We start from the raw sequence: 17,177 nt of genomic DNA on the forward strand, positions 1-17,177 counted from the left end.
GAGGAGGCTACGTGCAAGCATGTCTAGCCTTCCGGATCAATCTGCGTAGTCAATCAGATGAGTTTAGCAGCGGCTAACACAGACTGAAGATGTCTTATGAGTAAGTACTGGTAGATGCGAAGCTCGTCGTGCATTATGCTGTTTATGAATTCTTTCGACTTTCGTACTTGGTTTGCTCTCCGATTGTATTACTTGCCAATGGTGTGTTGTGGATGTTGGGATTTAAAAAAGTGGTGGCTACATCGAATGTGATACTTCAGGATACTTCCTTCACTCATGGGTCGACCCGTGCCGGGTATATAAATAGTCTGGTGAAGTTCAAGTTTGGGCCACAACGCTCCCGCCACACAGCCGATTCGACTGCATTTTCGCAAACCGACACGAAATTTGAAATTGCCTTTCGTACCGTCTCACCTCAAGGCTTTTTGTACAATTTCCTGTGACTTCTATATAGTTCGCTGCAAAAATATTTTCAAGCCTCCAAAACTCTGTAATTTAGGACGATACGCTGTCTGACGGGCACAACCAGATTCTCTGAACCTATGACCATGGGGCGAAACAGTCAGTACGCCTTCTCCTCCGTCCATATATATATGATCCTCTTATCCTCGGTGCTCATCGAATCGTTCAACGGAACAGAATCGCACAAACCAGTGCCACAAAAGTCTAGTCTGTCTTTTTCTCTTTTTTTATTCACCCCCACGCTGCTGATAATTATCCCTCCAATCCACCTTCTTATGCTGTCGACCATCAACCATCTATCTGCCTCACTGGTGAAATCAAACCAGAGCTCAAAAAAGACCCAGGCATCCCCCGCCTTCCTTCCCTGAAAGTCCGCATCTCCGAAAAACAGCGTCTCGAAGCGTCTCCCCTCACCTCCGCCTCCGTATTCCCCGATGCGGATCCCGACAAAATCATGGCTTCTGAGCCTACGCTCTCATCCCTCGCTGAGCTCGCCGCACAGGCCTCACGGAACCAGTCTCGTGATGGGTCTGACTCGGGGATGTACGATGGTGAAACAAGGGAGGGGGAAGCGTCCGGGTCAGGTTTAGGAGGGAAAACCAAGGAGCAGCTGAGAAAACATTATATAAGGACGTTGCATAAGGTGATTGATGAGGCGGATGTGATCGTGCTTGTGTTGGATGCTAGGGATCCGGAGGGGTGTAGAAGTCGGCTTGTGGAGGAGGAGGTGAGGCGCAGAGAGGCAGAAGGAAAGAAGTTGGTCTTTGTGTTGAATAAAATTGGTGCGTTCTTCTCTTTCTTCCCCTTATTCCATGTTGTAGCTCGCTGATCTTGCACTCTCCCACTCTCTGTGTGCATCTACTCAGACCTCGTGCCAAAACAAAATGCCCTCTCTTGGTTGCGCCATCTCCGCCACTCAACTCCAACCCTCCCCTTCCGCTCGTCTTCCTCCCATCAACGCACCAATCTCTCCTCATCTACTGCACCCGCGCTCATGAAGCTCCTGAAAGCTTACAAGCCTAGCGCAGCGCAGAGTGTTACGGTCGGTGTGGTCGGGTACCCGAATGTAGGGAAGAGTAGTTTGATTAATACTTTGAAGAGGGCGAAGGTGTGTATTCTTACTCAATGTTCTTTTTGTCACATTTGTCTGGCTGTCTACACTCAGATTCACCTCTACTCTTGAACATTATCCGTTTCTTTGCACTCGAAACTGATTGAATTGGTCCCGATGAAATATGTAACAGGTCTGCGCCGTCGCATCGACACCAGGCCACACGAAAGACTTGCAATCCATCCAGCTCGAACGTGGGCTCCGGATCGTAGATTCTCCCGGTGTGATCTTCGACGAAGATAGCGATGACGGAAAGGGGAATAAGAAGGCGAGTGTTTTATTGAGGAATGTGGTCAAGGTGGAGGATGTGGATGATGTAGTTGGGGTCGGTGAGTCTTTTTGTTTTACTTTCATACCAACCCTAGCTGCTATCTCTTTCGCGGTTTGATTCACACTACTCACAATTATTCATTCTCCTTGGTGGCCGGTGATTTGTTTAGTGGAGGAGATCCTCGCACGCACAGAGAGGGAGAAGATCCAGAAGATATATAATCTGCCCGAGTTCGGATCAAGCCTTGAGTTCTTGACCATGTTGGCGTTGAGTACGGGGAAGCTGCTCAAGGTGCGTCTTCTTTCCTCTTTTTTCATCCAAATTATCATCTGAACTTTCATTCTCTTTCTCCCCCTTCTAGGGTGGTACCCCAGACATTCTCGGCGCAGCCCGCCAAGTCCTCGCAGACTGGAACCACCAGAAGATCCCGTTCTATTCGACGCCGCCGACGATCCACCCGTCGTCTATGCCTTCCGTCACTGGTACGTTTTTACCTCTTTTTCCTTCCCTTACCTCCTCTACTGCACTCTACCACATCTCTCGTTTCTCCTGTCAAGATTTTACGGTCGGATGTCTTATTGCTATCTTCCCCTTTTCGTTTGTTGTGTGGTGTGGCGTGGCGATGTGTGGCGATATCCTACACGTCCATCATCTAGCCCCAGGAATCATAGCCCCTGGCGCCGAATCCGTAGGCCAAGCACAAATCGTAACAGGCTTCGCACCCGTCTTCACACTCGAGGGTCTATTCGGCCAAGCGGACGAGGAGGCCCTAAACGGCCCCCAAGATGAGGGCGACGACGGAATGCAAGTGGAGGGCGAAGGTGATGCAGGGGGGTTCCTACCAGACGAGGATGAAATGGATGCAGACGACGGCTTGCCCATCTCTTCCTCTTCCAATCCGAGAAAACGGAGGCATTCGCCTACGCCCTCGATCGTTCCTAATGACTCGACGTCAAACACGAACACGAACACGGGTAGGGGCGTCGTTGGTGTTCCGGAGGGAGAGAGGGCGCCGAAGAGGATGAGGAAGATGAATAGTGGGTTTGCGGCGAGGCCTGTTGGGGGGATGGTTGGGGGAAGTAGGAAGAAGGAGAGGGAGGGGAAGAAGAAGGCGAGGAAGGAGGCGAGGAGAGTTGGGAGGGCGGCTGAGGGGCCAGGAGGAGAAGCGATGGGAGGGATGGAGGTGGATGTGGCGGAGACGTTCATGGCGGCTTGAGGTTTGGGTGGGTGGCAGATGTGGATGACGAGGGCTGATGGCAGTCTGGGGGATAGTTATATGGGTATTGCGTGGGGAGTGTAAGTGGCTTTGTTCTGTATTCCTGGCTTCTGTGAAGATCTTGTTCGGGTTGATGATCGCTCGCTCATGTATTTCGATGGGTCTGAATCAGTAGGTTTGACTGCAGGTGGTTCTAGCTTGTCGTCCGCCTTTCCAATCATTATTGTCGTTTCTGTCATGCTCTCTCCGGGCAGTGTCCGTCTTGTCTTGCAGCTGGAAGTCCTACCAACGTATCGACGACATCACTTAATCACCTATCGGCCACGCTCAACAAGGGCGATATTCAGCCAACAGCTCGCCGCAACAGTGCTTTGAACACGCGGTCACCATGTTCCCGCTCTGTACAGCCATCCTCCATAGAACGAGGGGTGGCGCCAATCATTCAGGATACGGATAGCCACATCGCTGCTTCCAATCATCATCACAAAACGTTCACGGCGTGGACTTGGGGAGGCAACTTCTCATTTCGGCCGTGAGACTTGACTTTTGCATGGAAGTTTCGCTCTATCGATGCTCTTCAGTGGGTATTTAACGGTAGAGACCGCGGTCTGGACGAGGATCCATATCTCTCTGTCTCCCTCTGTCCCTCTTTGCTGGAAGCGCGACTATCCTCACCGCCCACTCCCACCTGAGGCTTGATAACATGTCTAATATGTGTGACGTGAGTCAATCCCTAGCTTTCGGCCCTTCGTTTCCAGTCATTGCTAATCGTCGTCTTTTGCAGTACTGCGGTGTACGACCGAAATATTATGACAGCGCGACGGGAAAGACGCACGACTTTTGTGGGAGGACCTGCGCCTTGCAGGCGAAGGCGTCTATGACCAACCTCTGCATCGTACGTCGACTGTTCACGCCTCACCTATCACTGGAGTCGAACCCTCACCGCACACTGATATGGACACGGCTATATGATGACAGGAATGTGGACTGAAACCAAAGTTTGACGACGGTGTCAAGGCGTATAATTATTGCGGGAAGACGTGTGCTCAGGAGGCGAAGGCTCGAGGTGGCGGTAGTCTCACTTCGGCCGATGATGAGACGTGTAAGGTTCGTCTACGCTGTGAATGGATGGCACTACGAGTCTGGTCTCGAAGATCGTTCTGAAGTCGTGTGTGATCGGTTTTTAGTTTTGCAAGGTGCGCCCGAGGGAGTCCAGAGGGACGTGGACGTTTGCGTTCTGCAGCAAGACGTGTGCCTCTCGGGCATGCAAGGTTCGTCCTCCGATTTCCTCCAATAGGTACACGTATACGACGATGCTGATACCTTCCTGATCAGTATTGCAATGAGTACGAGAAAGAGTACGACCCCGCCTCTGGCAAGACGCTTGATTACTGTAGCGAATCATGTGCTAGGAAGGATCGGTCGGTGAATGGGAACACAACGGGAAAGAAGTGAGTAGCATGATGTTATCTTCATGACCCTATCTCTGAGTCTAATTGTGGTTCTCTTGCGCCAGACCGGGCATTGTCGAGCTTTCGCCTGGGTATCATCGCTTTCAGAGCGGTACGGCTGTCTTCCCTTGTCGGATGGTACTGAATTCTGATGGTCGTTCCCCGTCTGGATATGTAGTCGCACACCAGTTCGAGGTGACGTGGAGACATCCTACGACTTGTCCACCTGTCTCGAAGATCTACCAGATCATAGGCGATGCACCCTCAGTTGATGCGTACACGGCGTACAAGTGCGTGCATATGTTGTCCTTCTTACATCGGGTCTCCTCTAACTGGAACGATGGTAGGCAAGCCCTAGAAAATGCCGAAGACTTTCAATCACAGAATCTTGCGGAGGGGAACGAAGAGCGTCGGTGGCACGGGTGAGTCCTTTCTCCTCAGTGTCAGGCATTTTCACGGAGCTTTCACATCCGAACAAGTATTCACAATTTCTTATATTTTACACCACCACATAGAACGAAACGGGCATGCCAGCTTGGTGACCCTGGTCATACCAAACTTTGCACTCATACATCTTGCTCTCTGTGCAACATCATCCGCAACTCGTTCGACCTGAAGCACTTTGGAGAGCGAACTGGTTGGGGAAGGTCTGTTGTTCCCCAAACTTACATATCGTGGCCCTGACCCCTGATATGCATGTCCTTTTTGCAATCCATAGATTCGGTTGTGGCCTGTACACGTCCTCTACATCTTCCAAGTGCGTACCAATCCATTATTTTGGTCTTTCATGAGCTGATCAGCAGCTTAATGGTGCTCTCCCCGGCGCTCGTATTAGATCAAACGATTACGCTAAGAACACCCACTCTGCAACCTCTTCACCTTTCAAAGCGATGATCCTGAGCAAAGTCGCGGTAGGAAGAGCCTACAAGTCGAAGCAGAACATGGAGAACGCTACGAAGCCTCCTCGGGGATACGATTCGGTAGGTCGTTGACTTTCAGGCTGGACTGTCCATCACGAGTTGTATTTATTCATCATTATTCTACTGCTCACGTACATAGGTTGTTGGAGAAGTCGGGAAGGCGCTGAACTATGACGAGCTTATTGTGTATCGAAGCGATGCAATTATTCCAGTTTACCTGGTCATCTATGGTTGATCATCGACAGACTCTGGTTTGTGTTGTTGTGAGCACCTCGGCCTTAGTTGCGTTTCGGACGTTTGTACTTGTATATCTACGGACATCACGGTTTTCTCGTCTATGAAAAAATTTTCTAAGTAATTTGCGAGGATTCCTTATGCAGGTTGTCCCATCTAGCGCCACACCAGTTTTGACACAGCGCATCTACGGTGCCACACCCGGTTCTGTCCGACCACGCTGGAATTCGCGACCGCTCGATGCCACCTGCCCGCGCTTCTTCTCGTAGACCACCATCATGAGCGGGTGCTTCAGCTGGCAAAATTTGACTTTCCCTAATACTGATGCTATCGCTTTGCTCTCTGAGAATAACTCAATGCTAAGCGCTCATAGGGCTCAGCTGAGATGCCAAGCCATCTCCTCGGGCGCGCCATCTTCTGATTCTCAGTGATTCAGACTCACACCCGCTATCCTGCAAACTCAAGCTTCGTCACTACCCTCTCAGTCCCCAGACAACAGGACCAGTTACTCCGACTTGTCTATCCTTTCTCCGTTAAGATTCCGCGTTTCTAGTCAAGAGAGGACGAACTTCAATACTATGTCGGGTCCAGCGCCTGACAGTTGGATCATAGGTCTTTTGGGCGATCGTGGCGTTGGCAAATCCGCCATCGCTACGCAGGTAAGTTATGTATGGACTTCAATTCATACCATCCAAAACGTCCTGAAGTTTAAACTTTCATATTGATCCCTTCGCAGTTCGTCCTGGATGTGGCGTGTAAGCCTTTTGGATCATAGGTCTTATCTTTTTTCCTCTGTGGACTGATTTCACTCTAACTCATCGTGCGTATCTGGACGACATTATTGCATCCATATAGACCAGGTTGGCTTCCAACGTTATCTATTCTGACACCCTGTTACAATTGCTGATCCAGAGTTTTGGACACGCCGGTCCATGCAGCATAACATAGAAGAGCGCGATGATACAAAGCGGCTTTTCATCGACTATCAAATGTGTGATATTCGTATCATTGATCCTCGTTGGGAAAAAGAGCCCTTGCGCCCTAGCCACCGATGTTTTCAGTAAGCATGCTACATCTCTGATAGCTCAAATCCGACATGTGCCCTCAAGTGTATCGAACTGGTGGCTGACCAAGGCGATTTATACAGGGAAAGCCATGGATTCCTCCTCATATACTCTGTTACCTCCCGATCATCATTCGACGGCATCGACGCCCACCATTCACAATTACTCCAGAACTACTCCTTCAAACCACATCGACATGGCTTGAAGGAGAAACCAGTATTCCTTCTGGTCGGGAACAAGAGCGACAAGACTGATCAGCGAGAGGTTTCTCGGGAAGAAGGGATCGCGAAGGCGAAGAAACTTGGATGCGAGTTCTCTGAGACATCAGCGAAGACAGCCATGAATCTAGAGCGAACCTTCCAGGTTCTTGTGAGGCAACTACGAGTGAAGGGGCAGACGGGCGTGTTTCCAACGCAGACTAGGAAAGCGAAGAGACATGTACACTGTGTTGTTGTATGACCTTCAGTAATACTACGATCTCTCCTTGACTTATGTAACTTGTATCACCGATGTATCCTCCTCTCACAGTCAGTTGTCCCCTCAATGTGCATTCCGAAAGACGCCACAGTGGCGAGATCGGCGGGCGAACGCGCTCGCGCAACCTCCAAAAGACGTCCAGTCATCCTTTTCCTCTTTGTTTCCTCTTCCTCCTCCATCTTTCACGCATATTTTCGAGTATCGTTTCTTCAATAGACAACTTTGTTGGATCGTTCTAGCTGCAGTCTCGTTGTATGGGCTTTATGTTCTAGAACCCGTGACCGGCCCTCCTGGAATGGCCGAGAAGATGACTACAAGCTGCGTTTACACGCCAGCGCGCCATCGGTTTATGTCCATCCCTACCCATGGCGTTATATAGTCGTGCGGGCGCAACGACAGGGGACTTCATATGCGTACACCTCGCTCTTCTAAGCGCTGCTTATCATTAGGATCACTCGTCTTCATAACCTCGCTCGCCGTTCTGTTACTCTCCCGAACTCTCTGCAACCGCGTCCCTTGGTGTCGACCTTGGTCTCGTAGCATCATCATGTCGCAAACAACTCCATCAAGCTCACGTGTGATTGTGGTCGGAGGCGGTCTTGCTGGTCTTTCGGCTGCTCATACTGTGCTTGAACGAGGAGGAACTGTGACAGTCCTGGACAAGAAGCCCTCGTGAGTTGTCACTCTATCTGAGGGCACCTTGCGAGAGACTGGCTAACTCGGCTTGACAGCTTTGGAGGCAACTCAGTCAAAGCTAGCTCTGGAATCAATGGAGCGGATACTCCGGCTCAAAGAGCGCTTGACATCAAAGACTCTGTGAAGGATTTGTGAGTCTCCATGTTGAACTGAAGCGTCGTGGCCCGATCTCATAGGGACGACCGTGTACCTAGCATTGCGGATACTACTATTTCCGCTGGCGACCTTGCAAGGCCACAACTCATAGAAACCCTCACAAGCAACTCCGCGCCAGCCCTCGAATGGCTCTCGACCTCATTCTCGGTCGACCTCTCACTCGTCTCCAGACTCGGTGGCCATGCCATCCCTCGAACTCACAGAGGGAAAGGTGGCGCACCGGGATGGGCGATGACATCTGCTCTGATCAAGAAATTGGAGAAGGCCGCAGCTGAGACGCCGGAGAAAGCTACACTTGTGAAGGGCGCGAAGGTGGTTGGTTTGGTTCGAGAAGGTGAGAGGGTGACGGGGGTTGAATATCAGGTCGGGGAGAAGACTGAGCGAGTTACAGGGACTGTTATTTTGAGCACTGGGTGAGTTTACTCAAGTATGTACTTTTGTTTGATGGTGCTCATAAGGATCTATAGTGGCTACGCCGCAGACTTCTCATCAACTGGCTTCCTCTCCTCATACCGACCCGACCTCCTCGAGCTCCCCACTACCAACGGCGACCACTCCACCGGCGACGGACACCGTCTCGCCACCTCCGTATCCGCCTCACTCATCGACATGGATCAAGTCCAAGTTCATCCGACGGGATTCATTGACCCCGCAAACCCAGACGCGAAGACAAAGTTCCTCGCTGCTGAAGCTCTGAGAGGGGTAGGTGGTCTCCTCGTGGATGGAAAAGGGCGGAGATTCGTGAATGAGGTTGAGAGGAGGGATTTTGTGACGGAGAAGATGCAGGAGGTTATTGCGGCGGGTGATGGGCCGGTGAGGTTGATCCTGAATGAGGAGAGCTATCAAGAGTTGAAGGCCCATTGTACGTCCGTTCGCTGGAACGAATTTGACGGTATCGTACTGATTCGCATCATGGCACAGGTGACTTCTACATCTCCAAAGGCTTGATGAAGTCCTTCGCCAATGTCGCCGAACTTGCGCAAACAACGGGCGTGTCTGGAGCGCAGTTGCGAGAGACTTTCACTAGCCATGGAGAGTACGCGAGCGGAAAACAGCCAGATCCCTTCGGAAAACGTGAGTTGAGCCATCATCTCAGTATCCGCTGAAGTATTCTTGCTGAAGCGCATATTCTACAGAGCACTTCCGTAACTCTACATACGATACTGAGACACCAATCTATGTTGCGCTGATGACGCCCGTCGTTCACTACGTGAGTCCACTCTGTCCCTTTGGATAACACCTTCCTCATACAATCTCTAACTCTGATCCTCTGCGCAGACTATGGGAGGCATATCCATCTCTCCGACTGCCCAGGTCCTCGACGCCTCAGGAAAGCCAATCGCCGGACTGTTCGCGGCCGGCGAGGTCATCGGTGGCGTCCACGGTAAGAATCGTCTTGGCGGCTCCAGTCTTCTCGAGGCAGTAGTATTTGGGAGGGTGGCTGGTGAGAGCGCCTCGAAGTGAAGGAAAGACCGGGACAAAGATGTCATACGACACGAAGATGTACATGTGCTGTATTACCATGGGGTGTAATGTTTAGTAGTTGCGTGGCCTGTTGGAACAATCGCAAGTTCGCCGCGTTGTCTTTCATGTATTTCTCCATATGCGAGATGGAACTAGAGTCAAGGCAATGATAGCACCATATCTGATGCGATAAATTATCATGATTTCCGGATGGGCCATGGGCCACACATCTTCCTACCTACGCCACACCGCCAATCGCATCTAGCCGTCCGAAAACGGTAAACAGAGTTGGGGATCATTAGAGCTTGGACGGCAGCATCTTCTTTCATTAGCTCGATCTTTATCCTTATCCTCCTCCTCCTACGCCCTTATACCCTCTTCCCTCTGTATAATTCGCCATTGGAAATACACTTTTAAATAATCACTCGACAACGAGTCTGTAATGAGCGGCAGCGATGGGCAGCATTGCTCTTTCGTCCTCCTTGCCGAATTCAATATCGACCGGGGAGCGCAATTGACTTACCAGTTCCCCCAACCGCTCGGAACGGATGAGGGGTGCGCTCTGTTCTGCTTTATTATTTGGTGGAGATTGTATGGTTGACACTTGCATGCATTCCACTACCGCTACCGCTCTCTGGACTCAATCGCCACCGACGTCGTGAACAGACTTCTCGCCAACTTGATGTTGCCTGATGGCGCCGAGAAGCAGCTCGAAGACTGGACGATATTCTTCCTCAACCAAACTCCCTTCAACACTATCGCACCTGTTCTCGCCCTCGAGAAGCCGTCTGCAAACGAGGATGTGGATAAGCCAGAGCTGTTGTACGTGCTTAATTTAGTGAGGACGAAGCACGACAAGACCGTCCGGAGGTGCGTACCTTCTCAATGGGTTTGTGGCAGGAGAATACACGAACGGGACTGAGAGCGGACTTAGAGGTGCTGTTGTGAAAGCCATGGCCGTGTGCACCAGATACCCTTTCATTCAGATATTTAAGGTGCGTACATCCGTGGTCTCTCCCGCCGCATCGCGTATTCAACTTTCTTTCCTTTAGCCTGTCCTTTTACTGGCGCTAGACGCCTATTTCTCCAATCCATCACAGGACTGTCTCGCGCGCCTCTTCGATTCTATCAACTCGATGGACATATCCGCCGCACCCACATTCCACCGGTTCGAGAAACTCGTCATGCGTAACTCGGAGCGGAAAGACGTCTTTGCAGAAAAGTTCGTCCCACCGAAGCCGTCCCCCAACCCCTCGCACAACTCGCAAGCCAAGGGCCTTCACGCACCAAAAGCATCAGTCGACTCGCGGTCCAGCTTCGAAGAAGGCATCATCATGCGAACAGGCGGGAATTCGAAGGAACAACAGCAGCCTTCCCAAGCTCAAGGCAGGGAGCGATCGGGTACTCAAGCGAGCACGAAGAGCTCGCATTATTCCGTCGTGCCGTCGGAGGATTCGTTCTCGCTTGGCGGGAAGGCGGTCTGGGTTGGAGAAGAAAGTGGGTTGGTGGATCAGGAGAGTGTGAGCAATGGGAGCGTAGGGACGGCGGTTGGATTAGGACGAGGCCGGCGGTCTACGGATGCTTCGAGCTCATCGTCGCATCATACGAGGAAGGAAGACTACGTGAACTATCATGGCTCTATTGGCAGTATGGCGACCCCCATGGCGAATGGGAGTTCATCAGACACACATCTGAGGCCGGCCTACGCCAAGGATACGCATTTTTTCCACACAGTCATTGACTACGAGGGGCACCAGTTGCCGATCAAGATGCCACTTTCGACGTTCCCGGAGGAGGTTGGCGATGTATGTCATTTCTGACTTCTTTTCCTTCGACACGACCTGACAGTCACTTCCCTTCTGCACAGTATTCCCTCATTCAACTCATTCAAACCTTCTCCAGTCCCGCTTCAACGCTGTCAGGACCCCTCCATCCACATCTTCACACAAATGGACCAGCAACGCATCCGATCATGATCTTGTTCAATGCCCTTGTCACAGGCAAACGGATCATTTTCTTGGGGTATCAACGACCCGCTGGGCAAGTCTCCAGTTACGTCCTGTCCGCATGTGCTTTGGGCTCCGGCTGTGGTACCATATTCAGAGGGTTCATCGAGCGCGCTTTCCCTTATGCCAACCTGACGAACAGAGAGGAGTGGGAGTCAATGTACGTCGTGTTTCTCCCCCTTCTTCGATTTTAGAGCTCATTCACTTTCGCTCCTTCGGCGTCCCTAGACCAGCGTATATCGCGGGTGTGACGAATCCTATCTTCGAGACATCAGGCTCTTGGGACTTGTTATGCGACGTCGGGACGGGTAGAGTCGTGGTATCGAAAGATATTCTGACCGCTCATCCTCCATCTGGACCACCTTCTGGTGCTCCGCCGCTGATCTCGCGGACAGGGACGCTCAAAACAGAGACCTCGATAGGCAGTGAAGAAGACGCCGGACGAAGGGAACCCATGCCAGGGCAAGCACAGAGTAACTTCGCTGGGAAGTCGGATGGAGGGGATAATGCCTTCATCGAAGATGTATGTATCCTTTATGGTCCGGATTTTTGTGCCCTATGACGGCTTACCGACCATGACTGCGTGCTCCAGGTCATTTCCGCCATCAATTACCACTTTGGGGAAAGCCTCGTCCGCGCACGATTCACGGAATATCTCATGCGATTCATTCGCTTAGCGTCGCGGTACGAGGAGGACGTACTCGGAATGACGACGATTGGGTATCCGAGCACCGTATTCAGCGAAGGTCCAGGAGATAGCTCACAGCTCGGGAGCGGCATGGTTTTCCTGGACGAGGCTGCTGGTGCGAGGGAGGTGACGGCGAACGCGAGTCGGATCGAGGGATGGAGACGAACACAGACGTATCATTATTTCCAGGAGGTACGTCGCCGCTCCACGGTCAATTTTTCGCCTTACACTAGGGCTAAATTTGTAATGGGTGGTCTTACAGGATTTCCGAAAAGGTCTGGAAACGAACGCCATCCAAGGTTTCGATTTGCTCCACCAACTACACCGACTGCGGCATGTCAAACAGATGCAGGATGGGGAGGCGGAGGCGATTATACGGACGATGGCAGAGAATATTCAGACGTACGACCAAGTCGTGGAGGTGCGTTGGGCTTTTTAATTCCTTATAATATGAACTCTCCACCTAACCCTGTCCATCCTTCTGTGCAGCTTCTAGCTGTGCTACCTCCTCACGTTGGTGGTCTACTACCATTGAGCTTCGGTTTGCTGCATCAACAAGAGGTCATCAGGGAGCTGACAGTGGACCTCTTTACCCATATACGCATGTTTCCGGTCAGTATTGTTATGCTCTCTTTCTCGTCACTAAATCGCCGCGTCGTGTCCGCACACCTGGTCTGACCACAAGGAATATCCTGCTAATGGCTGTCCTTTATTGTCATCAGATCGGCGTGCAGTTCTTGCAGTCTCTAAACCACTTCCAGCGGTATGCGTACGTTCGGCAGGCGCACGCGCGAGAACACCGCGCGAACGGCATGAAGGATTCGTCTCTGCCTCTGCCTCCTGTGTCTTTTGGACGAACACCTTCAAATCTGAGCGAGGCAAGTCTGGGTGGAGGATGAGATGTCAGTAGGCTAGTCGGCCGCGTGGCCACTGGACTATTCTCTACAGTTCTCGGCGCGTACTTGGACCAGCTATTTTCTTCTCCTTTCCTGTGCTTGGCCTTTCGATTTTGACGTTTCCCTACTCCTTACTAGTTTATCTTTATGCCTGCATTTCTTTCTGCTGATCTTTGTGCTAATACTGGAAGGTGCCCGAAGAATGAACAACCAATAGTCACGACGTCTACCTCTACATGCTTGATCCTTCTCTCAGCCTGAACAGAGTCCGTCAGAGGTTCTCTTTTATCAGGGTCTACGGCGTGCCCCACCTCATGGTCTCCTTTCACCACACTAATATCTGCAAAGATGACATGCATCAGTCACAGCCCTTCGTTACTCACGATCATTGACAGTCGTTATCTAATGATCAGCTCCATACACCTCTCACCGCGCCGAGCACACCGAACTCTCAGTCGCTCATACCAGGAGGCCACCCAGGACCAGAGGAGCTACCTTGCGAGGCGGTGTATTGCCCGATTCAGATCCTTCGAACCCCGGCATGTGGGATGAACCGGTTCAGCTCCTGACCGCGCAAAACGAGATTCTCCAAGGGATAGCTACAAATCAGGCCTATCCTAGTATGAAGCTTTTAAATTGGTTTATCCTGTGATACTTGGCTAACTAGGGCATTCGTAGAATAGAACGGGTAGGACAGACACGATCTCAAGGCAGTCAGTAGATGATTGCGAGAAATTGTAGCCATTGGTAAGGGCACATTAGCCGTGGCCATGTCCCCCCTTTTGTTCACTGCTTATTGAGCAGAACTTTTGCAGACCTATCCAGGCAACATGTGGCCGAGGTTCCTGCAATCGGTAGAAGTGCTTAATCCTGTCTACTCAATGTCAACTGAACTTCATGCAGCTAACAGTAGATCGATGGCTATACTGGGGTAGTGGAATGTTCATCGACACCTGACAGGTGGCGTTCATTCTTTGCTATTATCACTGCTTTCTTCATGCAGTCATTGGAATGTCCTATATAGGATCAACTAACGAGCTCTAATGAGCATGACCGTGGCCATGACCACTTCGAGAACGGTATTCTCCGACGTCCTCATTTTCATCCTAGGCTTGAAACATATGAATACGACGGATATCATGTGGTTAGCCGCATGAGCATCTGTGTAAGGCAGCACCATATACCTCCTCTCGAGCATTTCACGCAGTCTGTGGGCGAGCCTGGGGTCCGTCCACAAGATGCATGTCTCTGTATCGCTTTCGTAACTTCATACTCCATTCTATCGAACAGATCAAGGCATAGAATCCGGACGTAGCATTCGCCGGCCAGACTTCGCAGAATCTCGTATGGAGCTTCAATGAAGTCAACGAATGGCATGCCCCTCGCGAGACGTCACAGCCGTCCCATGCTTGGTCCCCACCGCAGATTCGAACGTTCCCCTCTTTGGAATTTCGCGAGAGAATATCGCCCTTAAGTCTCTCCACAGATAGCTAATAAGTTGTGAATGCATATGGAGATCATCATGACAATACGGGAAAGTCGGCGGATGACTCCGTCATGTCGAGGCTGCACATATAATACATGACCCAATCGCGTACCGAGAACATCGATCTATAGGATCATCCAACCCATTGGTCCACGCAAGCGCTACTTCTAGCGGCGCCCTGTTTCAATGAATGCTCAGGCCTGCAACATCAGGGACCTCCTGACGCTTCCTTTGCTCCGCCTCTTTCGACTCCTCTTCCGAAAGCAGAACAAAATTGCGTTTCATTAACTTGAAAGGCGCGCCCTGCGGGATACCGCGCTTCTTCGATTCTTCTGGGTCTGTTATTTTCTCCAAGTCCTATCCATCCATGTTAGACGTCTATAGCGGGAGAAGGGATCGAGAGAACGGAACAGAACTTACGATGAGGAGTGATTTCTTCGGTGCAAACACGCAGTCCGAAGCCGCCCACTTGTCTCCGGTGGGGTAAAGCTGAGTAGTTAATGAACGATATCCTGGCACTTGGAACGAGAAATGGACGTGCGCTGCACGCATATTGTGTCGATTCCAGACCTTGAGCAGTGTCCCAATAGGACCCTATCCGGTCATTGCCATCGTTAGCGCAAGCGAGCATACGAACATGTGAGATGAGGTTCATGGAATTATAAGCAAAGAAGTGCGTGAATTGTAGACTTACCTTCTCAGGGATAGGATAGGGTGAAGGGGCGACACCTCTGAAGAAAAAATTGCCCGCAGAGTCTGTTCGGAAACGACCCCTTCCGTTGGGCTTGTCGCGTACATCGTGTTGGATATCATAGATTCCTGCGGGTAACGTGTCAGAGAAAGTGTGATGGTGATAATGAGAAGCGAACCTTCATCGTCGGTTTCCCATGTCTCGACAACAACGTTCTGGAGTGGTTTGCCATCCGTGTTCGTTACCTGTCCCTCAACATAAAGATACTCGGACTCTCCAATCCCGTCCTTGTCGTCAATAATAGACCCTCCGTTTGGAACTAACAAAACCGAACAAGGAGCCTGTCAGCAAAACGTATACGGGCATAATCGTGAGACGAATAACACACTATCCGGGGCATCCGGAGTGAATGCAGGCCCTTCAAGACAGCTCTCCGTTGCATTCTTCAGCGGCGGGTTATTCATGGTGTCCACCAACGCTGAAACGCCGAACACATCCGACAACAGGATGAACTCGTTCCCGACCTTGCTGGACTGGGCGCCTGCTTCAGTCAAGAACTGGATTCCTGCCTGCCATTCCTCTGCAGTCACCCTGTGCCAGGCGAACGACGAGCGTCAAGGATAGTGCGTCAAGGGGAACGGAGACAGACGAACTTTGTTTCGAGGAGAAACTGATGAAGGTGTCGTGTGAGACCGCCCAGGACTTCTCGCATTCGGCTGAGAATGTAATCCAGCGTCAACGATATTTTTGCGCTCCGAAGATGAGACGATACTCACGAGTCTGGGACGAGTTCCGTGATCCTGAGAAGGTTGGCCGTCACGACCTCCGGTCTTTCGGGAAACTGAGAGCAACGACGGTTTCAAAGTCAGTCAGTCAGTCAGAAGAACGTATGTGGTCGATGTTCAAGGAAGGAGTATTCGTAGAACGTACCGGAAGGTCTATATTTGGGGGTGGGATACCGTTAGACTCGAATCTTGCTCCGGACATGGTGGATAGGGGCTTGAATCGAGGTCTGGGAAGAGAGAACGGGGGAGTGGGCAAGACAAAGAAGAAGACCTTGCGGAAGGAAGCTTCAGCTTATATATGGTGGAGAAAAAAGGCTGCCGTTGCCGATCAATGGCAATTATGTCTGAGAGAGCGTCCAGAATGCTAATTGTCATCGCGAAGTCGAAAAGTACGGACAGATCTAGAAACTCCGTTTCGGGCCTCCAGCTTCCAGGAACAAGACCTTCGTGACGAGCTTTGAAGGTCAGAAGACGAGAGGACGACCACTCGGCACAAGCTGACCAGAGCAGGCCAATAATTGGAGCGGTGATTATCCAAAGTGTGTTGGATAGATTGTCGAACGGCACGATTGCAACTATCTGCGCCTGGTCTATGGTTATGGTTACCCGTGATTAGATCGCGAGTTGCAAAGGGCACGATGTGATAGGCTTTTCGGAGAACTCTTCGGAAAGCACGCTGATGTCACTGACCACCATCTGCACCTTGAACACAATCTGGATTCCAAAGGCTGACTACTATGTAAATGACAGTCAAGGTATCGTTTTGGTGGCCCTGTTAGGGAATACCTGTCGGGACTCCCGAGGTCAGGTGCTACGCATTACTATGCACTGGCACAACGGCGGGTTAGTATCAATCGATCTCACCACAGTGTTAGTTTACAGTAAGCCTTATCTGCCGGGACTTCCGACATCATGCCCACAAAGCGTCTGTTTACTAATTGTCAAGCTGCCTGTCCATATACGTGAGAAAACCTTGACTGTTGTTTCGCAAACAGGTCAACGTATCTAGCGGAAGGATGACAGCACTTGCTTTACGCTACATACCACCAGTCTGACCGATCTTTAAGATCAAAAAGACTAGAAAGTGTCTAGAGGAAACTATA

At 51.0% G+C, this 17,177-nt stretch overlaps 6 protein-coding genes across 6 annotated transcripts; 5 read left to right on the forward strand and 1 right to left on the reverse strand.

Moving 5' to 3' along the window:
* Window positions 1-439: 439 nt before the first annotated feature.
* On the forward strand, window positions 440-3,107 carry STEHIDRAFT_119902 (P-loop containing nucleoside triphosphate hydrolase protein). The gene is made up of 8 exons (XM_007301998.1): window positions 440-561; window positions 640-669; window positions 789-1,244; window positions 1,329-1,570; window positions 1,707-1,902; window positions 2,014-2,135; window positions 2,206-2,326; window positions 2,501-3,107. Exons 1-8 carry the CDS (start codon window positions 549-551, stop codon window positions 3,058-3,060), a joined length of 1,740 nt encoding a protein of 579 aa, XP_007302060.1. The 5' UTR covers window positions 440-548; the 3' UTR covers window positions 3,061-3,107.
* A 605-nt stretch (window positions 3,108-3,712) lies between these two features.
* STEHIDRAFT_94299 (ADP-ribosylation) lies at window positions 3,713-5,744 on the forward strand. Its single transcript, XM_007301999.1, has 12 exons — window positions 3,713-3,781; window positions 3,845-3,955; window positions 4,039-4,167; window positions 4,248-4,331; window positions 4,396-4,511; window positions 4,577-4,623; window positions 4,690-4,801; window positions 4,859-4,933; window positions 5,027-5,158; window positions 5,230-5,268; window positions 5,347-5,491; window positions 5,571-5,744. The coding sequence occupies exons 1-12, from the start codon at window positions 3,764-3,766 to the stop codon at window positions 5,664-5,666; spliced, it is 1,104 nt and encodes a 367-aa protein (XP_007302061.1). The 5' UTR covers window positions 3,713-3,763; the 3' UTR covers window positions 5,667-5,744.
* Window positions 5,745-5,963: 219 nt separating this feature from the next.
* Window positions 5,964-7,285, forward strand: STEHIDRAFT_119905 (ras protein). Its single transcript, XM_007302000.1, has 4 exons — window positions 5,964-6,324; window positions 6,402-6,413; window positions 6,604-6,725; window positions 6,813-7,285. The coding sequence occupies exons 1-4, from the start codon at window positions 6,244-6,246 to the stop codon at window positions 7,186-7,188; spliced, it is 591 nt and encodes a 196-aa protein (XP_007302062.1). The 5' UTR covers window positions 5,964-6,243; the 3' UTR covers window positions 7,189-7,285.
* A 340-nt stretch (window positions 7,286-7,625) lies between these two features.
* On the forward strand, window positions 7,626-9,766 carry STEHIDRAFT_76095 (Flavocytochrome c). The gene is made up of 7 exons (XM_007301556.1): window positions 7,626-7,878; window positions 7,938-8,033; window positions 8,097-8,471; window positions 8,526-8,920; window positions 8,980-9,132; window positions 9,195-9,268; window positions 9,337-9,766. The coding sequence occupies exons 1-7, from the start codon at window positions 7,754-7,756 to the stop codon at window positions 9,520-9,522; spliced, it is 1,404 nt and encodes a 467-aa protein (XP_007301618.1). The 5' UTR covers window positions 7,626-7,753; the 3' UTR covers window positions 9,523-9,766.
* A 148-nt stretch (window positions 9,767-9,914) lies between these two features.
* STEHIDRAFT_94306 (spindle pole body interacting protein) lies at window positions 9,915-13,480 on the forward strand. The gene is made up of 10 exons (XM_007302001.1): window positions 9,915-10,077; window positions 10,189-10,392; window positions 10,457-10,517; window positions 10,575-11,327; window positions 11,390-11,688; window positions 11,757-12,051; window positions 12,121-12,408; window positions 12,479-12,637; window positions 12,706-12,828; window positions 12,939-13,480. Exons 1-10 carry the CDS (start codon window positions 9,965-9,967, stop codon window positions 13,113-13,115), a joined length of 2,472 nt encoding a protein of 823 aa, XP_007302063.1. The 5' UTR covers window positions 9,915-9,964; the 3' UTR covers window positions 13,116-13,480.
* Window positions 13,481-14,599: 1,119 nt separating this feature from the next.
* On the reverse strand, window positions 14,600-16,406 carry STEHIDRAFT_119909 (intradiol ring-cleavage dioxygenase). The gene is made up of 8 exons (XM_007302002.1): window positions 16,220-16,406; window positions 16,066-16,130; window positions 15,943-16,005; window positions 15,678-15,880; window positions 15,468-15,608; window positions 15,293-15,417; window positions 15,019-15,192; window positions 14,600-14,955 (listed from the first exon to the last, which is right to left on the reverse strand). The coding sequence occupies exons 1-8, from the start codon at window positions 16,274-16,276 to the stop codon at window positions 14,782-14,784; spliced, it is 1,002 nt and encodes a 333-aa protein (XP_007302064.1). The 5' UTR covers window positions 16,277-16,406; the 3' UTR covers window positions 14,600-14,781.
* Window positions 16,407-17,177: the final 771 nt, after the last annotated feature.

This window comes from Stereum hirsutum, assembly GCF_000264905.1.
Source record: "Stereum hirsutum FP-91666 SS1 unplaced genomic scaffold STEHIscaffold_4, whole genome shotgun sequence".
NCBI lineage: Eukaryota > Fungi > Basidiomycota > Agaricomycetes > Russulales > Stereaceae > Stereum > Stereum hirsutum.